The sequence below is a fragment of the Elgaria multicarinata genome, chromosome 2 (genome assembly GCF_023053635.1).
Source record: "Elgaria multicarinata webbii isolate HBS135686 ecotype San Diego chromosome 2, rElgMul1.1.pri, whole genome shotgun sequence".
Lineage (NCBI taxonomy): Eukaryota > Metazoa > Chordata > Lepidosauria > Squamata > Anguidae > Elgaria > Elgaria multicarinata.
This window is the reverse complement of record NC_086172.1, coordinates 74,422,026-74,447,000: the sequence shown is the minus strand read 5'-3', so window position 1 is coordinate 74,447,000 and position 24,975 is coordinate 74,422,026. Positions and strand designations below refer to the sequence as shown.

The following is a 24,975-nucleotide window of genomic DNA, read 5'->3' as shown; positions in this document are numbered from 1 at the left end:
TCACGCAAGGCCTCTGTTCAGCCGGCTCCAGAGAGTGAAACAGCATCTCTCCCGAACTAAGCAACATTGTTGCATCCAGGGAATGGGAATAGTTTCCTTGTATTGAGAGCATTTTGTGGGGTGGGGTGAAAGTGTATTGCAGTAGGGTTCCAATTAATAGTGTTATCCTAGGCTGAATCCAGCAAGTGACTTTGATGTATTACTTAAATTGTCTTTGTCAGCTCCTCCGGGATATGCATTATTCTGCTAATCCTGAATGCTGATTAGTCTGATTGTAGTCTACTTGCTAGTTCGTGAATGAGAGTCCTGCTTAGGGTGGCCACTAAGAGAGAGGGGGGATTTTCAATGGTGGCATCCGAAGTGTGGAATCCTCTCCTCAGAGAGACTGGTCTGGTGCCTACATTGCAGTCTTTTCAGCCCAGGTGATAACCATTTTATTTTCTCAGGCTGTTTGTGCTTTTTAAGTTCTTTCCACTATTGCTTTCTATTGCTGTTTTTATTCTAATGTGGTACTAATTGTTCTAGATTTTGATCTGGTTTGTACTTAATCCATGGTTTGTTGCCCTACCCAAGGTTTGCCTGGCCTACAATCGAACAATCTGTGATTTACTTTCTCAATTCCTGGCCTGTTTGTTTACCTTCTCTTTTGCCAACCCTTCCTGTATCCCAAATGCCTTTGTGATGCTGTAGTACTGGCATGTAGAGTGACTGGGTTTTTGTTTTTGTTTTTACTGCTCTTGCCTGTTGCCTCTGTAGCCTTGCAAAACAACCCATGAACAAGCCATGGTTCTGGGTTCACATGTAAAGACCTGGCTCACATGATATGACCATATACTATGGGTCATCACCCATGGTAGGTTGTTAAGACATCTGAAACTGGCACAGTTTGTGCAGGTGGCTTATTTGTCAGGAACAACCCACCCTGAAAACCCATGACTTGTTGTTGGGTTGTTCAGGGTGGGTTGTTGAAACATCCAAACCTGGCACGGCAGCTTCATCGTGGGTTGTCAGGAATAGCTAGAGAGCCTCCCAGAAAAGTGGCAACCCCCCCTGCCACTCCTCACAATCTGGTGCCACCACCACCCTCTCTCATTCCTTGTCATGCCCTGTGCCCCATGCTCCAAAAAATAATGAATCAAATCAAATCAAATAGACACCAAAGAGTGTCCCAAATGTGTTCACAACCTTTCAAAATTTCTTTTTTATTTTCAGTTTTGTGCAAGTGTGCAGATGTGAATGTCCACTGCTATGAAATTTGTGCAATTTCCTCCTCAGTTTTACTGCTCCTCCATAAAATTTGCATAGTTTTAGAGATCTGCCTCACTGCACCACCATGAAATTTGCATATTTTTAGTGACCTGTCTCACTGCTCTGCCATGGAATTTGTATAATTTCCTCCTCAGCTTTACTGCTCTTCCTAGAAATTTGTGTATACTTACCAATCCCTTTCATTGCTCTGCCTGGTTCAGTGAAGGGCCAGTCACTAGAAGATGTGTTCAAGGGTGTGAAAGTAATTAGTGAACAACAGATCCCTGTTGTTGGAAACTTTTAAGTTATTACTAACCCCAACATACCCACACTGTTGGTTCTGTTTCAAGTGTTGTACTGCCTGCACAGAGGATAATCACAGAATTTCTGGATTTGTTACATCCAATGCTGGTCAGGACTCTGGAGTAAAGTTTGTTCAATCAGTGCTCAAGGCAGGGCTTGCATCAAAGGTCAGCATGGCCTCATTTCAATTGGCGATACCCATGTATGGCATTGCATGTCAGCATTTACAGTGGCTGAGAACTGCACTTTCCTTTGCTGTACTTCCTTCAGTGGCTTCACTGGAATTCTCTTGCCAGCTGGCAGAATGAGTCAGAGGGATGCAGCCTGAGTCAGTAAGCCCCATCCCACTGTTGTGATCTAAACAGAAGCCTTAACTTGGTAATTTCCACCGGGCTATTGCAACACAGATAAGCAGTGCCTCCCATCTGAAAGGTCTCAGTGTGTTCATGCACCTTGGTCCAGGGGAAGAGGAAAGCTTGGAATAGGCAGAGACAGAAGAAGGATGATTCAGTCTTGGATAGGAGAACTGATGTCTCCTCCCATCACATTGCTTGCCAGTTGCTGTTATGGACAGCAAGAGACCAGGAATGGCAAGGAAGGAAACAGGAGACATAAAACAAAGAACTGGTCATTGCATACTCATTGTTCATTTAAACAAAAGTGGGGGAAAATGTTGACCCATGCTAAATGCTTTTCAGAGTCCATGGGCCTTGCTAGATGAGGCCTTAGCGCGCTTTGAGACCCGGTTTCCATGCTGTGCGTCCAGATGACGCACAGGGGAATCTGAGCTCAAGGTGCACTGAAGCCTCCCTTAGCGCGCCATAAGCGAAGTCGCTTATGGCGCACCTTTTCTGCAGCCCCAGCCTGAGGCCGGGGCTGCGGAACGTCTAGGAAGGTCTGTGGCTTTTTGCGGCTACTCGCTTACTCGCGAGTAGCTGGGAAAAGCCACGGACTGGGCCGGGGGAATCCCGGGGGAGGGGAGATGGGGGGGGGGCGGAGGGCGACACACGGGAGGGTGACACATGTGACGTCGAGGTGAGGGGCGGAGGGCGACACACGGGAGGGTGAGGGGGGGCGGAGGGCGACACAGGGGATGGCGGAGGGCGATGTCGGGGACAGGGAGGGAAGGCGGATGGGGGGGGCTTAAGTAAAAAAAAACCCTTACCTTCTCCGGCGTATTCGGGCCGCACGTGGCCCCTTTAAAAAAATAAAAAATGGCCGACGCTGCAGGGCTTCCGTAGTCCCTGCGCGTCGGCTGTCTAGGAGGCTGGGCGGCGCACGCTAAAGTTAGCACGCCGTCGCTCCGCCTCCCTGCCGGCTTATCTGGCCGGGTCTAGCAAGGCCCCATCACAAGTATTTTCTGATATGTGCTGATCCATAGCCTGTGTTGGTTAATACGGCTTCTGCCTAGACTCTGTTATGTAGGTCTTGCCCAAATGTTTCTGACAAAGATAAAGACAAGATGCATTAGGGAGGGGAGTAACGTAACGTAAATTGAGAAAGCTAGGATGAATAAATTGGTGTTTTGGTAAAGTGAAGTGTGGCATCTAAATGTTTTAAATAATAAATAAATAGATTGTCTGAATGAGGAATGTAAAAATGGAGGAAGAGAGTCATATGTCAGAAGGAAAAGCATTCCAGTCATTCAGAGCTATAAGGGAAAAGGAGATTCAGGCAGGAAATGGAGAGTATAATATTTGTTCCTGTGGTGTGAAGATCCATGGAGAAGCATACAGAAAAAAGAAGAGTCGATAAATATAAAGAAGACAGAGCATGGGAGATCTGAAAGAAAATACAAGGAAGTTCATGAGAAGTTGAGAGGATGAATTTAAGACAAGACGGCCTAATACTGATTGATCTCTGAGAAAAGGGAAAAGATACAGGAATGAAATGACTGAAAAGAACCTTAAAAATGATGAGAAAGATATGACTGAAACCTTGAAAAACATGAAAACCAAGAGAAGGAGAAATGAATGGTTGAGTGTATCAAAGGCTGAAGAAGGATCCAACAGAAAAAAAAGTACAGAACATAATGTATTAGATTTTGCAGCAAGAAGAGAATTGGAAATATGAATTCGAGCAGTCTTAGCTGAATGACAAGAGCAAAAAACAGATTGGAAAGAAGACGTTGGGAGAGCAGATTGGATTCAGTGGTGTGTTGTTGTTTTTTTAAAATGAAGGATATAAAGAAAGAGGATAATAACAATAAAGGACCAGAAGACTCTTTAAAAAGAGCAGGAATAACAAGCGCAGACATAAAAGAAGAATAGAGAATAATTACAAATATAGAATAAAGAAGGAATGAACAACATGGTCACAATGGCAGTGAGAAAGTAGGCCCACTGAGGGAGCGGGCCCATTGAGGGTGTCTTGCCCAAGGGGCCTCCAAAGCCTGGAGCTGGAACTCCTGGGCACATCTTTTATACTAATCACAGCTCTGAACAAATGTGGGGAGGGGGCAGCTTAGAAAACAACAACAACAACAACAGAGGCAAACCAGTCTGAGCACAATTAGAAACAATTGTGGAAGGAGCAGACTGAGGACGGATATTCATTCAATCTGTCATGAATACCTTGAAAGAACACCACATGAGATCTTTGGCTTTCTCCATCATTGTAAACTCATCCTGGTTTGTTAACCCTCATTTTGTCCTGGATTCTCTTAAGACCAGGCAGTTCACATGGAAATGCCATTTCCAAAGCTCTCCATCCAAGCTGCAATATTGTGCAAACTCTTGTGGGTGAGTCTAGGAACAGCAACAAATCCCTTCAGACATATTTGATTTAATATCTCTCTCTCTCTCTCTCTCTTTCTCTCTCCTCTTTTGTTTGTTTGAAACATTTGGCTGCTCTAGCTTTTAGAAGCAGCCATCTCCGAATGCCCCTAATGTGCATGCCACAACTGGATCCAGATGTGCAATAAAGCGCAGCATAGGGATGGGAAAAGGGGGGAGGCACCCGGAAAGCTTGACTCATCAGAGGCTGGCTGTGTTTAGGGAGGTAAGCTTCTGGCCAGGGAGGTGTGTGTGTGGGAACCATAATGCATACAGAATGACTCCCCTTATGCTGATGGAATTACCGAGAGAGAGAGAGAAAGAGAGAGAGAGAGTTCTTCCAAAAAACAAAACAAAAATCACCCAAGCCCAAAATTTTGGATAAAAAAAGAATTAATCCCAGAAGCAAGGGAGAGACCAATTCCTGTGCTGTATTCCAAGGAACTGCCCTTAAAGGAACTGTCCAGCTGCCCAGATGTTTGGGCAATTTAAAACAAGCTCCTGTTGCACAAATGGTGTTGATGTCTCCTTTGCGGGTCCCGATGCATGCAAGCATCTGCCAGGAATAAGTGAATGCAAAATGGCAATCCCTGCGTCCCACATTAGGATCTAAGAGGAAGGGTGTCTCAAGAGCTAAAGGCTGGGTTAAAAAAAGGACAGTGCTGTGCAGCTGTGCATATTCCATGCTTGTGTAAGCAACACTGTGGAATCTGGTATAGATTTTTTTTTTTTTTTAAAAAAATCGCCATCTCCATTTGGCATCCTTTGCAAAACAAAATGAAAAGAATATTGCAACTTGTCAAGCTTTGTAGTAGCAGCCCATGTCTGCTATCAGGTCAGACGTTACAAGGCAGACTTTGCACACAGGGCTGTCTACATCTGTTCTGGGCACACCTTTCATCTTCTCACTGGCCATTTTCCTGCTCAGTAATGCCCCTCCCTGCAAACAGTATCCTTTCCACTCTGTTTAGTTCTTATAGGGAGGGGCTCAGTGTGTTAGAGCACCTGATTTGCATGCAGAAGGTCCCTGGTTCGATCCCCAGTTTCTCCAGGTAGGGTGAAGGAAAGAATCCTGCCTAAAACCCTGGAGAGCCGCTGCCAGTCAGTGTTGACAATACTGGGCTACATGGACCAATGGACTGACTCAGTATAAAGTGGCTTCCTATGTTCCAGAAGGTTCCAGGCATATAAATACCCCTGTAAGCAGCACGCCTCTAGAACCTCAGGGTGGTGAGGAGAAGCAGCTGGAGGAGGAGACATTGACAAGTAGAAAAATGGCTAGCGAGGAAAGCATTCAGCATTTACATGTAACATGTTTATCCTTGAAATGCAGCCTCTCCATACTTCTCTTTCTCTCAGCCTTCAGCACTGACCTGTACAGTCATCATCATCATCATCATCATCATCATCATCATCATCATCATTTATTTCTTACCCACCTCTCCAATTGGATCGAGGCGGGGAACAACAGCAAGCATAAAATACTGATTAGAAACATCCTAAAAGTATCCTAAAATTCTACTGGAGAGGCCTTGTGAAATTCCCTATTAATCACTATGGCCTACCTATCCTGCTTCTCCACATTTGTTAGGGAATAGCAAAGATCACAACAGTTAAAGCTGCAGAAGCCCTGCCTTCTCTTGTAACTGGTCACTCTAGTAGAGCCCCTGCAGCTTTACCTGTTGTGATGAAGAGGTAATTTCACCAGCTGCTACATGACACCTGCTGAAATTCCTTTTTCTATGCAACTGTTAAAGATACAGGAGCCCTGTCCTCCTTTTCATATGGTCACCCCTAAGTAAGAGCTTTAGGCTAAAATATGTGGATATTTTAGCCACACCCCTTTTGCCTTTGGCCCCACCCACCACTGGAAGATGGGGCCCAAGAGGTGCTCCATAACTGAATTCAGCCCTTGGGCCGAAAGTGGTCCCCTTCCCCTGGAGTGCGGGATGCAAAAGTCAAGTAGCTCAGAGAACTCCCAGGACACAGGCCCTCCATTCTTTACTCGGCTCACTACCACAGGAGAAACAGCAGACATCCCAGACTTTCCAAAAGTGTGTCTGGACAGTCTGATAAGACTCAGACAGGCAGCCGGTTTGCACAGGGCTCTTAGAATGTTTTATTTGACTCCCCTTCTGATCCATTCTTGTTTCTCTCTCCCTTGACTCCCTCCCTGATTCTTCGTAGAGGCTGGTTTATGGATGCCATGCCCTTTAAAGCTGAAGGAAGAAAAAAAGAGCCCCACACAGCTAGTGGTGTTGTTTTTGGGCGTGTGCGATGTTATACTTGGACAGCGATGCATGCGGGGAGGGGGGGGGAGAGGCTGTGCTAATAAGGTGGAGATTGGGAAGGAAAATCCCTTTCGAGTCAGTTCTGAAAGCTTTTTCCTCTCTGCTTAATCACCGCACACTGCTCTCCCAAGCTAACCACCCCAGAAAGCCACAGGCAAACAGGTCTGCCTCCCCTTTCACTGATGTCTGAATGTAAGGCCTTGGCTTCTCTCCATCCTCGACGGAATTCTGTTTAAGGTCTTTGCCTCTGCCAACTTTGACTAACACCATCTGCACCGGGTAACTTTTTGCACATGCAATTGCTGGCTCTTGCTGACCATGAAGGAGGGAGAAGCTAACTAAGGTGAGGCCCAGAATTTCCTGTCCCTTGGATGTAGTAACCACCCTGGAGGTGCAATTATTTTAAAACAACAACAACAGCAACAGCAACAACAACACAGCCCAGCAGAATGGATTTTGGAAGTGTTATGAACCAGGTACTGTCATTTTCCCTCCCCTGATTGAATAGAGAAGGAAATTGGGGGAAGTGGCAGCGGAGGGTCTGGGGAGATGCTAACAAATGAGAGTAGATGATTGTTGTTTAAATCACTTACAACCTGCACTTCAAAAGAAAAAGTGTTATAGGGTAGCTGGAATTGTACAAGAATTGCAACATGCTTTGTCAAATGATGACGGTTGCTAAAAATAACTGGATGTTTTAGAGGAGCAGTAAACATCTGAAGGAAGTTTGGATCTGTAAAGTCTGCTTAGATTGGGGTGACATTGGGGGGCTAGATTGTATGAAGCAGACTCTGTCCTTGAGCCTGTGGAACCTAACCGTACTGCTGGAGTCAAAGGAGAGGGAGAAAAGAAGGATTGCGTTCTGGGCCACTTTTTCATTCCCAGAATCTATTTTCAAGTACGTGCGTTTGTGCGCCCTTTTGCTGGGAGAGAACAGCCTATCTTTCCTTTGATGTGTAAAGGAGGTGGTCTGTCTTTCTAAGCTCATAACCCTTAGCACTACTGTTAGCTGGTATAAGGGAATATAGTAGTTAAGTTTGTTGGGATAGTTTTAGATTCAGCAGAATCTGTGGTGGGAAGCTGAGGAGCAGAAAAAGGAGGTGAACATGAGTGTCTGCACTTAATCTCTGCTCTTCCACCTGTTGATTCATTAGCTGGTTAAGATGTATGGAGACAGTAATGTCAGAAGGGTGTGCGGAAGACAGATTTCAAAGTAACAAAATTCCTCTGTGTTTGAAGGGGTCACATCCCCCCACTGGTATTTAAAATAAAATTAGATCCAAATTAGACTAAACATTATTATTATTTATTTATTTATTTATATAGCACCATCAATGTACATGATGCTGTACAGAGTAAAACAGTAAATAGCAAGGCCCTGCCGCATAGGCTTACATTCTAATAAAATCATAATAAAACAATAAAGAGGGGAAGAGAATGCAAACAGGCACAGGGTAGGGTAAACAGGCACTGGGTAGGGTAAAACTAACAGTATAAAGTCAGAACAAAATCAAGTTTTAAAAGCTTTAGGAAAAAGCATATAAAGCAAAATTTAAATTTGATCAACTTCCTAACTTTACAACATGGAAACATGGATGCTTATCACTTGCCAAGTTTGCTAACTTCGTATTCAGAGTTGCAAGACCTTCCCATTATTAATTGTTCATTATCTGTGAGTGTGGGGTTTTTAGGTCACATATTTGCATGTTTAGCAAACGTCAGTGATGGGATCAGTGTGTCATGTGGACTACTGAGAATATTATTAGGTTTGATTTTTAGTGGAGAGAGTTGTAAAAAATTGAAGTATTCAGTCAGAAAGGAAAATCAGAGTTGTCAACAGGTTCCAATTTGAATCTGAGATTTCTGCAAGACACACGGATTCAAAGTTATTCACATTCATTCAAGTTCTAATTTAAATGACGTTTTGTGTTCCTTGCTTAAAGCTTTTCATTAACCAGACTGTAGAGATCCACTATCCAATACACAGTTTTAACCAGTTTGTAAAGCTCTCCCTTACCCACCTGCTATCCAGCGAGCTGTAACTCAAAGAACCCTGTCCTCTTAACAGCAATATGGACCTGTGCAGGCTTTGTTTGGAAAGAGAGGGGGTTACTTTGCCCACTCTTCAAACTGGGGTGTCCATGGCTGGAATCCTCTTTCTCCATCTCAGATGCCAGGGCTGTTACTTAACAGAAGGAGTCAATCTTGCAGGTTAATGAATACTGAGGCAGTTGGATGGCATGAAATTCAACAGCACGGGATGCAGAAATCCGAGGCGTCTTTCAGCTCCTCAACTTGGCATAAATCCACCTTGTGTTTCAGCTGCTCTGATTCTCCTAGGAGGCACGACACTCCTTAGGAGCAGAGAGAACAGCTAAGCTAAAATGTTTGGCTTGGTTTTGCACTCTGGGCAGGACTTTCAGCGCAGATGGATTTAGGCTTGGTCCGCGATCTGCTCTTTGAAAAAAGGAAACAGCCCTTGCAAGCCTGGAAATAGATGCGTCATCCTTCCAAAAAAGCAGCACAAAGGCCGCTGTCGGAAGCTGCTAATGGCTGGCCGGAGGCTGCAGAAATCAACAAGCTGCAGGAAAATATGCACAGGGCATGCGAGAGAGCGAGAGCGAGAGAGAGCGCAAGTGTGAGGTGTGGCAGCACATTGTGGCACGAACTCCAAGCATCTTGGTGAATGTACTGTGCTGCAGGGGAGAATCCCTTCAGCCTAGAGGAGGATAGTGAAAGGGTGTCCCACCTCCTTCCCCAGACAGAAAGATCCTGTGCTCTGTGTCACTATTACAGACTGAGGCCGTAGCTAGACCTAAGGTTTATCCCAGGATTGTCCTGGGGTCAAACCTGTTCATCTGAGTGCCACACAGGGCATCCAGCGCTCAGGAAGGGATGAACCCAGGATGGTCCTGGGATAAACCTTAGGTCTAGCTATGGCCTGGGATGCAGGTATGTAGAGATACCTGCGTTTGGTGGATATACGCTGAAACTCAGTGCTTATGTCCTAGAGCCTTCCTGATTAATCACAATAGAACAGTATCAGACTTATATAGAGCAAAAAAAAGTTGCATTGAAATCACCTGATGGGCACAATCCAGAAACAATTATGCCTGCTAAAGTCGCCATGAAATCGATGGGCCACGGATTTGTGTGGTTTAAGTCCCATGAGTATCAATAAGAAACATGTCTAGCTTTGTCCAGAGTGATGCCATGATTTGATGGGGGGACTGTTTTTCTTTATTGCCTCAATTCAGTTCTAGTTAGATGATGTGCTTCCCTCCCCCCTTCCCCAATTCATATCAAAAGGTCATTAAATGTAGTAGATTTTGTCTGGTTTTATAACATAAGCTGCTTGCAGGGGTGGTTTTAGTAGCAGCAGGGTGAAGGGGCATGGTGAAGGTAGTTGGGGAGAGGCCAATAATCATTTCACCTCTGTGGTGAAGACAAGTGGCCAGTTCCATTCCTTGCCTGTCTCAGCCTCAAAGCACTAAAATATTTTTAAAAATCCTGTATGCACAAGCAAGGATTTTTAGATCACGTCTCTCCAGTGAAGACAGATTTAATCTGATTGGCCAAGTAAGTATTGTTCACAAGTGATTGCTGATATTAGTTAAATAAAACACGTATACCACTCAGTCCACATAATTAAGAAAAGATGCTATGCTATACTTAAAACTATGACTTGAGAAGCTAATCTAGACAGTAGCTTTCGCACCTTCACCAATCCCTTTTGATTGATTGATTTATTGCATTTCTATACCGCCCAATAGCCAAAGCTCTCTGGGCGGTTCGCAAAAATTAAAACCATGATGTACATTTCAAAATATAAAACAAATAACTATGTAATATAAAAGTACAATATAAAAGCACAACCATTCCTTCTGAGTGGAAAGAGGAAGGCTGTGAATGTTTAGAGCAGCTTTCCCCAACTCAGTGCTCACCAGATGTGTTGTACTATAACTTTCATAATTCTAGATGGTACCAGGTTGGGGAAGGCTTTTTCAGGGACTGCAGTGCAGCTTAAAGTTCGTTCTTTTCTCAGCTTCCTCGAGGTGGGCTGAGAAGAGGGCAAACTGCAACAAATCAGTGCAACCATTTAACTAGGAGCTACAGTTCTTTTAAACAAATCTGCTTTGGCTATTAAAACAGGGTGGTGAGTGCATTGTTTTGTGGAAGGGTGTAGCATTAATGAGACTTCCTGGGGCTGGTGGAACTCTTTGAGAAGTTCCAAGTTTCTGTTCCCCTGCTTGGGAAGTGTTATTCTTCTCTGCTTGTTTGAGCTGCCCTTTGATATCTCCTTGGCCCACCCATATATCTCCCACTAGCCATTCCAGCCGCCATGGTCTGCACTGTGCCTCTTCAGTATCTCTTTGGTGCGCTGATGAAGAATTTTGTTTACATATCAGCATCAACGCATGAGCATAAGGGAGGGCCATAAGTATGAGAAAGCTTGCAACTCCCTGGAGGTAGGTGTGGCGAATAACTGGGATGGGGTGGAGATATCAAATCCTAGAACTATCAGGCAAGATGGAGTCTCGTTAATCTAACTAGGGCATTGATAGACTCTCAGAGAAGAGATTCCATACTCCGCTGTGATGACTTCCACTGCTCTCTAAATGGTAATCCTATCTTTTACTCGGGGAAGTGTATACTTTGTGATTTTACATGTATACAATGCGCAACCTGCAAAATGAAACATAATTTTCTTACCTTAGGATCTCAGCTTTCTCTCTTTCGCTCTCTTTAAAGCTTCCACTCCTTATTGTTGCAGAGAAGAATTTCTAGTCCTCATGGTTGTTGTTGTTATTTAATTAACTAAATTTATGCATCACTTTCCACCACAAAACGTAGTCTCAAAAGTGACTGACATTCACAATACAGAAATCTTTGTTTAATGCAATAGAAAACACCCCCAATCAATATTAAACGATAATCAGCACAATAATACAAATCAAAATAAATACCATAAAATATAATCTAAAAATAATACAATATGAAAAGTATTCATCCACAAACCACAAAATCTTCTCCTGCTCATAGCCTAGAAAGAACAGCACAAAAGCAGCCCACAACAGTTGGGTCATAGCTAATGTCCAAATGCCTAGAAAAAAAGATCACAGTGTCAGTGCCAGGTGAACTTCCTTGGGGAGAGTAAACATAAACATGAGGTGATCACAGAAAAGGCCTGTTCCCAAACTGAACCCCCACAAGCTTCAATTGGAGCAGGGGGTGGTAAACAGAGAAAGGCCTCTGAAGCTGACCTCAGTGACTGGGTAGGTTCATACAGGGAGAGGCAATCCTTGAGGTATTGAGGTTCCAAGCTGTGTAGGACTTTATAGGTTAAAACCAATACTTTGCATTTGCTCCAAAAACAAACTGGCAACCAGTGCAGGTGAGCCAGAACTGGTCTTATAAAACTTATAAAAGGGGGGGGGGAGAGAGAGAGAGAGAGAATCCTTCTGACTACCAGTGTTTGATGTAGCTTGGAAATCAAAGGGCTAAGGGTTGCAACTTCTTGTCCCACCTTATAGCTCCAAGCCTTTCGCCCTTTCTACACAGTTGGCTTCTCCGGGGGTCATCCCGGGGTCAGTCCTGTGCATCCAAATGATGCATAGAGGATCCCGGGGTCAACCGAGGATGACCCCAGGGAAACCCCGGGAAAACGGAAAACAGGTATTTCCTGGTTTTTCTGCCATCCTGGGACCATCCCGGGACTGCAGGAGATGTGTGGCTGCCTGCCCCCTTCGTCCCATCTCCTAGCGAATAAATGTGAGGAGGTGGGAAACAGGCACAGAGCTCTTCGGGTGCTCCGTGCCCATCGGGGGGGGGGGGAGAGGGGTTGGTTTATTTTTTAAATAACACTTACATTTTTGTTGGTGCACAATTGCACTCATCTCCCCTTAATAATAATAATATGACGGGCGCGACATCCCTCCTTCCTCACAGGATGTCACACACTGTGTGTGAATCCAGGGGGAGGATCTCATGAGCAGAATATCGTGAGATCCTCCCCCCTCCCTCCCGGATGGCCGGGAGGTGTAGAAAGGGCCTTTGTCTTGCTGCTGCTACCACCCCTACACCCTTCCCTCCTTCTTGGCCATCTGTCACCTCAATCCATGGTGAAAAGATTCCGAATTCTGCATAAACTGAAGCTTTGCGCTCAGATCAAACAGTGGATGAAGAGACTGACAAATCTATGTTTGCTGACTTTCCTCAGCATAGCATGAAGCCTAAATGCACCTTCATACAATGAGAACCTGTTCCCTTTCAGGCTGCCTTCAGTATCTGAAGAGAACAATTGATCTCTGTTCTCATTCACGTAGCGGAAAACAATTACTGTGTACTTCTTCCATCTTCTTTCCTTGAGTCTAATCCTAATTTCATTCTAGTTTCTTCTCATAGTATGACCTTTTTTATTTACTCTGTGGTCCTTTGGCTCTTTTGCCCATCAGGTATACACCATGCAGTTGGCTGCGATCTTCTACATGGAAGGTGTGTGTGGGGGAGAGAGTTTGGAATTTAAGGATGTTTAAGAGAGGCAGGTGGTATTTGCCTCTGAGGATGGACCTTCTTTTCCCAAGCCTGCTGGTTCTTGCAGTATCTTAGTTCAAATCTAATAACAACAAAATGCTTTTAGTCTGAGTTTGAAGTGAGCTTTTTCTTTTTAGGCAATATGCTTACATACTGCCAAGTCTAACTAGGTAGAAGAAAATGGGGAAATGTTTATATGTTAGCAGGATGTTGTCATATTTAAGTTTGTATCCCTTTCCCTTTTGACACACATTTGACCTGTGCCCTCCTGTTCTTTGCCTGTTACACACACACTGCAATCAGCATGTGCATGCGTAGGGCCTGTTTTTCCTCTTGTTGGAATGGAAATGGATTCTATCTCAGTGTAGTGCATGAAACCAGATGCTTTCTCCCACCCTTCCTCTAAGGAACTCAGGGCACCAATACATTTACTTACTTATTGCATATTTATCCTGCTGTTTAGATAATCATTGTCTCCCAAAGTGGCTCACATCCATCAGAAAGAGAGATCGCCCTGCCATCAAGCTTACAAACAAAAATGACTGTTGCTGTTGCACTCACGTCCTGCTTGTGGGTTTCCTGTGGGCAGCTGGTTGACCACTGTGGCCACTGCAGCCACTGTGTGAACAGAATGCTGGACTATATGGACCCTTAGCCTGATCCAGCATGACTCTTCTTATGTTTGTATGACACAAGGGAAGGGGAATGGAGAGAAAAGGAAGAGGAGGGAGATCAGTTTTTTCAAGGCCAGAACAAGGGGCTGAGCTGTCGTTAGGCATTTAAATGTACTTTGGGCCAGGCTGAACTTCCCTTGCTGGTGTTCTTTCTGGAATGAGGTTCTTGTTCCTTAGTGCTATAAATGGGGCCAGAACTTCTTTCCCCCTTTACTTCAGCAGTCCCAGGGCAACGGTCAGTTGGAGCCAAGTGGGGTTCTTTCTGGCAGAGAGTGGGAAGCGAGCCCCTTGCAGCAGCTTCTTCTCTGGCTGATGGATGGAGCCAGGTTGGGCACCCCCTTGGTTTGATGCTGTTCCTTGGTTTGATGCTGTTCACAGCCTCCCAGTGCACCTTGTTCCCATGGCTGATGGCAGAAGCCAGAGTGTGCTTCCCTTCTGCTCTCTAGTCCTAGGGCAAAAATGGCTTCCCCCATTTTACTGCACAACAACAAAAACAACCCATCAAAGAAGCTTAGGCTGAGAAATACTGACTGGTTCAGTGTCACCCAGTGAGATTCATTGTTAAGCAGGGATCTGAATGTGGGTCACTCCAGTCCAGGTCCCACACTCTCGGCCAGTCTTTTCAGCTCTGCAGTTACGCAATTCATATACACAAAGGGCCAATTCTCAGTGATACTGTCACCAAATGGAGGTTTCTGGAATGCCCCATTCTTTGGGTTAGCAGCCCGGCACCACCATGGAGACCCTTATGATTTGGGCAATCCATGTGGTGAGTGACTCTTGCATCTTGCAGCCATTGCATGGCATCCCCATTTCCCACAAAAGTCATCTCAGAAACCCTGTTGTCATTGCCAAAGGCAGAGAGAGCATTGTGGCCTCAGGCTGCTTGGCACATGAAGCCTCTTGCATGGGAATGTGTGTTGTGAAGGCTTGTGAGCATGTACATCATGTGGTGGGAAAAATGTCTTGTTCTGCTCAGGGATGTGTCTATATGTTCCATTGGTGTGGCCCATTACATAGGATTGTACTGTTTATTTTATTGCACACCCAGGGTGGGAACCAGATGGCTAAGAGGCATGCTGGTTGGCATTACTGAGACTCTTTGGCAAAGCTGTGCTGAGTCACTGGACAGTATTTGGGTGGATTGGCCATGATTCCCTGCCTGGGTTTCCATTAGGCTACATTGATCCAAGAACTCCTTCCAGCCTAGGAGAGACTATGAATAAGAATATGCTGCCGCTGAGCTGCTGGCATTAGAAAGCTGGCCACAGTCTTGGATAGGGTCCTTGGCAAAATTTCTATTTATTGCTAAAGAAGCACATGTCTTTGCAATTTAATTTTTTCATCATGGGGTGGATGTACTTGTTTGTTATGTAAGTTTCGTGTATGCTAGCATCAAGGAGTCTCAGAGATAAAATGTTCCTCCCCGAGGAGGGGAAGCAACCATAGCTTAATAGCAGAGCACCTGCTTTGCGTACACCAGCCCCCAATCTCCAGGTAGAGCTGGGAACAATTCTTGCCTGAAACCCTGGGGAGTGGCTTCTGATCAGTGTTGACAATACTGAGTTAGATGAGCCAATGGTTTGATTCTGTCTAAAGCAGCTTCCTGTGTCACAGTATGCTGAGAGCTGTATAGACCAGGGCTGGGCAGAAGGTAGATCTTCAGGTGTTTGGGACTTCAACTTCCAGAAGCCCTTGTCAGCATGGTCAATGGAGTTGCAGTCCAAAACATCTGGAGATCTACTTTATGCATACCCTGGTTTAGACATTTAGAAGCCAGTCACAGCTCATTCATTATAGAACCCCCAGTATTTTGAAAGCATAGGAGGATACAGCTGCCTTCCCCAACCTGGTGCCCTCCAGATATTTTGGACTCCCATCAGCCCCAACCAGCATGAACAGTTGTCAGGGATGATGGCAGTTGTATCCAAAGATATCTGGAGGTTGGGAAAGCCTGCCATCAATAATCTCAACATTTGTGGGAGCATTGTGGCATGAAGGCTGGAAACATGAACGCACTAAGCAGTCAGCTGGGAAACAGTTATTTTTGTTCAAGCCTAAGGGTGGAGTGGGAAGTAACTGATCAAACCTGGCAGGAGGGCAAATGACAGGTCAGTGGCACATCTGCCTTTGGGCTGGCCTTTTTCTCACCACTTTATACTGTAGCTGTTCCAGTCAGCTATTTGGCCCTGTGTGTGTGTGTGTGTGTGTGTGTGTGTGTGTGTGTGTGTGTGTGAGAGAGAGAGAGAGAGAGAGAGAGAGAGAGAGAGACTGAGTGACAGGTAAAACCTGTCTTTGTTGCAGACAAAACTAGGATCCCCTGAGGCTGTGTGCTGGCCTGGAATAAGCAGAGGAAGCTGCCTTTCTCACCCTCATCTGAAGCAAGACCTCTGTATGTTGATTGCTGGGGGTCATTGCCTCTGCTTGGGAAATAGGATGCAGGCCAGGAAGTGAAGCCAGAAGGCAAGGCAGGTGTTTGTAACTGAGACCCCCCCCCTGCCTTCAGATGTCAGCTGGTGGCTGCTGCCAGAGATAAATCAGAGCTGGTAAATCATTTATCTGGGTAGACAGACATAGCAAACTTTAGGTGAACCTCGCTGGGAGAGTTGATGCAAAGGGAATTTGGTTACCATATTAAGAAGGCTGCAAATCACAGGTGACTCTGTCTTCTCCTTTGCCTTTTCTCCCAGATGTTGAAATGCACAGGTGTTTGGGGTGGGGAGATGAGGGGATGGGTGTTCAGGCATTAATTGAACATTTTCAGATCAACTCACCATGCAGAGAGTTTCAATAACCTTCATCTTGTAACAGCTTAATAGATCATCACCTCTTTTCTCAAAACACATAACAGTTGCTAGTGCAGGGATGGTGGAACTGTAGCCTTCCAGATGTTGTTGGATTCCAATCCCATCATCCCCAACTATCATGACCAATGAAGATGGATGACAGTAGTTGTAGCCCAACAACATCTGGAGGTCTACAATAGGCTCACGCTTGTGCAAAGGTATACTTATCCTGTAATTATACCGGCATTCTTAACTATCTGGCTGATACAAAGAGAAAAAAACAGCTTTCTTAGTTTGGTAAGAGGGACATTGACTGCTTTGTTACCATATGCTGAATTGTGACATTCTGCAAAAAGCGATGTAACTGTGAGCTAATTTTGCATTAGCCTCTGGAAAATATACAGACTTGTGACCTGTAGATCTGTATACAGGTTTGTGATCTGTAGATTAGCCTCTGGAAATATACAGGCTACAGATCTATAGATTTCTGGAGATCTGTAGAAATCTGAAGGGAAGTGTACATTCCATAGCTTTCCAGCAGCCATACAAAAAAGTCCAGAAAAGTTACTAGCCTGTCAATATATTCATGAGGTCATCTGTCAACACATACCCATGTTAGCCATTTATAACCTAAAAGGGGGTGGAAGCAGGAAGTAAAGACTCCCCATCTTGTCATCTGGAGGCAATTCTTGCCAAAGACGAGTAGTTATTTGTTAGCGTGTTTTTAAGCCCTCTCACTCCCATTTTGCATCATTAGGAGAGTGCTGAACCTCCACAGCGTCTGTGTGCGAGAAAAAGGGTGGTTGGGTAGATCCTTGGTGGTGGTGGTCTGTGGCTCTTCATCCAGCCTTGGCGTGCTGTGTATGGGTGGATCTGGGCAAGTGTCCTGTGGGGAGAGCAGCCAGGGATGCCTCTGAATTCTCATGAAGAGGAGTGATCAGAAGGTTAGAGAAGGTTGTGGTGGAGAAGAGGCCACAGGCAATGCTGTATCCAGGCTTTTGCAGGCCATTGAGCATGATACCCAAAAGTGTCCCCCTCCTTCCGTGAGTCTACTTTCTTCACTGCTATTGTCACCAGCTGCTCTTCCTCCTCTTCTTCCTCCCACTTGCTTGCCTGACAGGCAGAGAGCCAGTGAACAAGAAGGCAATGGCATCTCCTGCTCCTCCTTCTCACCACCACTGTTGTCTGGGCCAGAGTGAGGGTCAAGTGAACAAGCAGGTTGCACTTGAGAAGAGCCTCAGGGAGCTTTTGTCAGTGGGCCCTTGGCAGGGGCCCAACCATGCCTACCTTGGACACTGGCCTTCATCACAGGGAGAGCTGATGGAAGGGACAGGACTTTATACTGTAGGCCTGTTTCCTGGCTGCAGCAGGACCATAATGTGCCATGTATTTTGGACTCATATAAGAATGATAAGGAACATGTTATTGAAACATACACAAAACACTTTAGAATGAGAGCTTGTCAAGGACTGGGATCTGTTTTGACAGGATAGGAGTAAGGTTGCCAACTGATCAAACACACACACACACACACACACACCTGTCTTGCTCTTGTGCCTTTGATTTGCAGCCATTAGCAGATGAAGCTTTTCACAGCATGGAAACAAATATGATCTCCTACCTATTAATGTCTGCACATCAAGCACTGTTAAAGGTTCAACTACATGGCCTGTTAAAAAGTTAGCGACCCTGGGTGGGGATGTCATTGTCTCAGCCTGGGAAATTGTTTGAAGAGCAGGAAATGAGTCTATAAGGGAAGCTGTTTTCTTCCACCCTCTTGTAAATATTTATGCAAACTGTCCTGAGTTTTATGGCTAGGTCAGCTTTTAAACATAAATATGTGTATAAATGTAAGTCAGTCAGTTTGGTTTATTGGTTAATGAAAACGTTATGAATAACTATGTCAATGTGCGTATATGCACCCCCCCACCCCCACACCAATAGTTCTCACTCCAAATATGAGATCACATGGCCCCAATAGAGTTCCCCCATTTCTTTAAATTTAATTGGTGCTTGTTTTTAAAGAGAGAGATGTGCCACAAGTGTGTCAAATCCATGTTTGCTTTCTTTAGCATCTAATAATGGCCACTCTTGAAGACACAACCTGTGACGTCCTCTAGAAAGCCCACAAATATGACTGTATATGCATAAGCATCTAAGACTATATAGCATGGGCTTCTGTAGAGGAGTGGATTTAGGTAAACAGTCAAGGCAAAATGGTAGGTTTGGGATCAGGAGAGTTTCTGCAGGCTCCAAAGCTCATGGGTTTTGAGCCAATTTTTCAGCGTCATCCTCTATGAGTCCCAAAGAGATGCTTTGAAAATGTTGCCTTTTTAGGCCTGGGAGCCAACGGCAGCAAACCAAAAGTCCCAACTGTAAACCAAAAGTCCCAACTGTAAAGGAAAATCCTTCTCTTATGCAAACAACAATAAGTAGGAAGCTGCTACTTGCTGGCGTCTTGCTCCAAAGGGCACAGCAGTGAGGAAGTGTTCAGTTATCTTCTTGCCCCCATGCTACGAGTGCCAAACAGGCACAATTCTGACAGTGCTGGGCAAGATGGACAGCGCTACATTTGTTTTTTAAAACTAGAAAATGAGGGATAGTTCTGATAATACTGGCAACTTCTGACCTGTTCTCATCATTCCCACTTCCCTTGCTTTAAGGGGAAAATTACTTTTGGTGAGGAGGATTCTTATTGGGAAAATGCCAGAGATGGGATGGTTCAACTACCCCTTCCTCCGATCCAAATTCCCCCCAGGTGTTTTCTGTAAACATTTAAAACAGAGGTGCACAACCTTTCTAGCCCTGAGTACAGCACTGGGTGGCGTCAACAGGCTGCAGCTGTGCACACATGCACACAGGTGTGCAGTTGCAAACACACCCGCACATCTGGAGCTGAGGAGGCGGCAGGTATGGTGATAGGGAATCTAGTGAGCCACTAGAAATGCCTTTTTGGTCCACTTGTGGTCACTTTTTGCACCCCTGATTTAAAGAGATGTGAAATATATTAATGAAGCTCTGACATCTTGTCATGTTTAGTACTTAAAGGCAACTCTGCCCCCCCCCCCATGTTTACCCTGCAGAGTCAACGCCGAAGTGGTTGGGGAGGAGGGATTCTCTTCTGTTCACATATGTGCAGAATTTTGAGCTAAGCAGGATTTCTCTTCCTGGAAATGATGCGAGCCAGAAAGATCTTTACTGACCTTAGATCCCAGGAGGGTGGACTAATAAGTGGGGTTTGTGGATTAGTAGCAATAATAATACAAGAAAAAGAAAGAAAGAAAGACCAGAAACATTTTTGCTTTTGCTTATAATCTCTTCAAATCTGATCTGGAACAAACAGCAAGCTATAAATATATGCAACTTCCTGATGCCATTTGTAATGGTATTACTTAAGTTCAGATTACAGTTTTTCAAGTGCTACTAATATTTTATCAGTGATCCAATTTGTTAAATAAATAAAAGGCGTAGCTATCCAGAAGGGAGTTGGGATTCCATAGCAGGACAAGTTAAAGCCAGCTGGGAACCAAATACTTGAGAAAGGAGGTGGGGGAGAGCTGATAGACATCTGATGGGGCACCATTGAGTGTGCTTGTATTTCTTGCCTGCTAACAAGGCATGCATTTGAAATCAAAAGAATGCAGTGGATTTATAGTTCTAAAATACAGAAAAAAAGAAGTTGCGTTAACTGTGGCAGTGCCCCACTGCACTGCAGGGTGAGTTTATTAACAAAGTATTAGTTTTTGATCATATAGATGCCAGTATAGTAAAATGGTTTAAGCAATGATTCACAAATGGATTTGTGGAGGGGCTGGTGGATGACTGGAGTCATATGAAGAGTGTGTGTGTGTGTGTGTGTGTGTGTGTGTGTGTGTGTGAGAGAGAGAGAGAGAGAGAGAGAGAGAGAGAGAGAACGGGGCATGGAGACTTTTTTTTTTTAAAAAAAGTTAGTTAATGGATTTGATGGCATTTTTGTAGCTCTCAGTAATTTGTGTTAGTTGCTCTTCTGCTCTTCATTAGATTTTCTTGGTGGAATATTTCCTCAAGATCTATGGTAGTGAAAGAAGGAGTCGAAATGAGACCAGATGGAGAGCAGTAGGACCTGGGAGCAGGGCTTAGAAGGCCGAGTGAGAGACAAGCAAGGGGTGCCAAGAGCAGACATCCTACCCCCTTTATCACTGGAAGTTGGGCCCATGGCTCCCTTTTAATTTCATAGCTGTTAGCAGACACCGTTACATATTTTCCAACTTTGCGTGAGATATTAAAAAAGCTAGATACTTGGCTTTGGGGCAGGGTGTGGAGTGGGAGAAACAAGGCTAAGATTCCCAAGGGGTAGAATTCTAGCTTGGAATGCACGTTCTGTGCCTACAGAAGCCTGCTGAATTTATGCAATTCTGCCTTTGCAAAGACCTTTCGCCTAGGAAGGCATCCGTTTCCACAAGAAAGCCACACCTCCAAAGTGCTAAGCTCTAAAAGATTCTCTCTCTCTCTTGCTCTCTCAGCATCATTGCTAGTGCTAGTCTTGTGATCATAGCAGTTCTTTGCTCTATTTCCCCCCTTCCCTCCCTCCGCTCTTTGGCTTCCCATTCCAGCTAGAACTGATTCCAGGGTTCTATCGGTGACTTCCTGAGTGACAGGGACAAGAGGTGAAAACGCCAGCCGTTGTTCCTGTTGTTTTCTATGCTTGTGCACTTAGCAAGGAAACGGTGCCATTTCATTCTACGGACCTTTCCCTGACCTTCTTTTCCTCAAAGCACCCTCTCCGCAATGACCTGACTGCCAAGGATCGCTGCTGATACTTGCATTGTGGTGGATCAAACGTGGCAGACAAGCCGTCTTTTTCAGGGAAACTCATCTCCCAAAACTGAGCTTCCAAAAAACCCTAGGCTTCCAAGGAACAGAAAGCTTCTCATATGGGTCACTGCAATAGTGCTGCCTCGTTCATGGAATTGGGGTGGGTGGTTCCAGACTACATAATCTTCTATTTATACCCCTCCTGCATTTCCACCTTTTTCTTGCCACAAAAGGCCTATTACAGAAGAAAAGGCAGAACGACTGCACAATGTTTTTGGATTGAAAGTGCTAGGAGTTGTCTGTCTGGAAGCACCTCCTGTGGCCCGTCGCTCTTTATCATTCTGCTTGCTTCTACATTAGAACCCTTTTGGACTGATGAGGCTCTTCCAGATAGCTGGAAGTTAAAACAGAGGTTCCACACTGCACTTAATACAGTGCTGTATGAGCTAGCAATGTCCTTTCCCACATGCAAACTCTTTCTATGCTATCTACAGTTCCACTCAGCAAAGGTCCTTTCTAATGTTAATTGAAAGATTCCTTTTAGCAGGTCCAGCTGTTTTATTGCTTCCCTTTCCACTGTGGCCAGGGGATTAGTGCTGAATTCCCCCCTATTTGGTCAGCTTTTGTCTGTATGTAACTTAGGCCGTGTCTACACCAGCCATTTATTTCAGGATAATATCAAAGTCGTCTCTACTGGTCCACATGTTGCATAGTTGATCCCGCTGCGATCTTGGGTCGACCCCTCAGTTATTCAGGAATATCACTGACTGCTTTTGTCACGGTTTTGTTTTTGGCTCTCTCACTACAATCCCAAAGTCCACAGCTGATGTCCCCCCTCCCCTTTGCGGAGCTGTTCCTGTTCGGCGTGGGCTCCTGGCTCAGCGAACAGCCCACCTGCTCTGAGTAGTGTGTGCATGGGCATGTTTCATCACCAAGTTGTTGTTTTTTTACACACACAAATATATCTCTACGCAGCAGTGCATTTTCAACACAGTACCTATCTCCCTTGTGTTGCTATGTGTCTGCACTGGTGCACACCTCTCAAGAGTTAATTAAAAAAGCATTCTGTGCCCTGCCCCGTACCATCTGCCTAGTCCCATCCACTTCTGCCGATACACATTCGGAACCACCGTCATGGGGCACACGTTCTCCCACAACAGCTCTCCTTTACTTGCAGGAAACATTGGTGGTGTTCATGAGCACTGATCATGGAAACTGTGAACGATCACAATTATCCATCCTCCATTGCGAAATGTCTGTAGGTGTAGATTAGCCCTTTCTCATACCTTCTGATTATTATTTTTTCTTTATTTTTTTAATAGCAAAGTATTACCATGAACTCTATAACAGATATATCCCAAACAGGATACAAAAGCTAACTAAATAAGGGGCAGCACAAATCCTGCAAAGGTACTGAGCAAGGAAGAAATAAAACCTTTCAATTTAAACTGACAGTTTCTCTTAAAAGCCCTAGCAGTTCTTTGCCTTTCAAGGCTGTTGCTACAATTTGATTTTGTAGTAGAAAAAAAATCACTGCAAATCGTGGCTTAAACAGACACACACAAGAAGATGATTTTAAAAATCCTGAACTGCAATGATTTAGCAATGACATTGTATGGATTCCCCATAAAAGGTAAGTTAACAAAGGATGGCATCTTAGATAAAAAGCAAAGCTGGAAGCATCTTCTGTTCTTTTCTTGTTAGTGATTGCGGCTGAAATGAAAGGGTTTTTTTAAATTCATGTTTGTAGATGAAACCAGTTGGCCCCAAAGAGGACAACATATTGGTGTTTGTATTCAGCTGCTTTGAAATATTCTATCTCTTAGCTAATAATAATTGTCACAGTTGCTTCTTATCTCATCTTATAATATGCTAGAATCAAGTTATCTCCTCTTCTATCATTGCTGGGCACCAAATTGTGTGCTTATCACAATGTGCAGAGAACTTGATGATCTTGCACTGCAGTTTGAAAGTCACATGGTCCAGGGATGCCCCCTGAGATTGCAAATCTGTGGTCATAATGGCCCTGTGCCTGCACGCACTATTTCTTATCTTTCATTTGGGTATGCTGATAGTTCAACCACATGGCAATATGTTGTACTGTATTAACTCTTCACAGTGTGGCTTATAGCCCACTACAGCAAAGAGTATGAGTATAGGTGCAAAAGCAGAATAAACAAAGAGGCAAAGCTATCTAGGGACAAACTCTTGTCTCTGTTGCATGGAAACCTTTGTTCCATGTCACACCATTTGTGTTCAAATTCAAACAAGTCTCCCTCCCCTTTCCTACAGCAGAAGCTTATTCTCCATCAGTACATAAAAAGAGCCCTGCTGGATCAGACCAAGGGTCCATCTAGTCCAGCATGTTCACACAGTGGCCAACCAACTATTGACCAGGAACCCACAAGCAGGACACAAGTTGGGATCCTAACCAGGAAAAAAGTGGCTTCCAGAGGTCACTTTTGGGTCAAGTTATATGTTGGAATGGTGCATGACTACCACCAAAATAAGAGTACCTGGTTTGTCTGGCAAGAGTAGATCCAGGTTTCAGGCAGATGCTGTGTTTGTGTGGGAGTGTGCTAAAGTTAATGTAAGTTAATGAAGCATTGGATGAGGAGTGTCTGGTTCAGTGGATAGAGGAGTAAATTCAGTGGAGAGTGGACTCTTTTGGTCCTGAAGATACAAAGAAACACAGAAGATACAAAGAAGGCAAAATGAGCTCTCTGCTTGGACTATCATAGATTAATGTCATTGTACGCAATCTTCCAGCTGTTCACAAGGCTCTTCATCAGGCAGATTTGGAATAGAGCAAACTTTAAAAAAATGTACAGAGAATGATGGTGATAACTGCATAAACAGCCCAATTCACTGAAAAGTTGCTGTTTCATTGAAAAATTGCTGGGAGTTATTCTTTCTGTCCAAATGTGCATAGGATTGTTCCCTTATTGTTGCTCAGGTGAACAAGGTCTAGAGAATGGTCTGAACGTATACTTCTATTGGTGAAGCTAAGCAGGTGTGACTGTATAGCATGCGTAAATGGGAATCCTGGCTGGAAGCCACATTTAAGCTGCTCCAGGCACCTTGAATGGAAAGCAAGAGCATAAATGTAATAAAATAACTCCGACATCACCACCAGCACTATTAGCAAATTGTCGTCAGTGCCAATGCCGTATGCTCAATTTCTTGAATTATGTAATGTGTGTTAGTTTTCAGTTGTTACTGTTTTGATGCTTTTCCAATGTTAGGTACATACAGGTTTATGACAAAATAAATTTAAAAACATTTTTAAAAAATGAGAAAGAGAGAGATGTAGCTCTGGTGAAAAAATAATCCTTGAAACATTTGAGCAGCGGCCTGAGTACTGAAGAGTGCATTAGTCATTTAGGTACATGACTGGAGTAGGTTCCGGGTGGAATCTGCTTTTTCTTCTAGCTATGGCAGAATAGAAGAATGGGCTGCAAATTATGAAGTGCAAACTTTCAAGTGATTTTCAGATACGTGTGTGTGTGTGTGTGTGTGTGTGTGTGTGTGTGTGTGTGATTTTGGGCACCTGAAACTCTCTCTGTGTGTG

At 44.4% G+C, this 24,975-nt stretch overlaps 1 protein-coding gene across 5 annotated transcripts in view; it reads left to right on the top strand.

The window, feature by feature from the left end:
- The window catches only part of TNS1 (tensin 1), a 274,729-nt gene that overhangs the window by 70,008 nt on the left and 179,746 nt on the right, over positions 1-24,975 (top strand). For 4 of the 5 annotated variants that reach the window (XM_063116729.1, XM_063116728.1, XM_063116727.1 and 1 more), the window contains exon 1: positions 7,049-7,092. The exons of the other annotated variant lie outside the window; for it this stretch is intronic. In XM_063116729.1, the coding sequence (XP_062972799.1) occupies positions 7,066-7,092 (27 nt within the window). In that variant the 5' untranslated portion in view covers positions 7,049-7,065. Of the gene's footprint in view, positions 1-7,048; positions 7,093-24,975 lie in introns of those variants that run through there. 5 annotated transcript variants of the gene reach the window in all.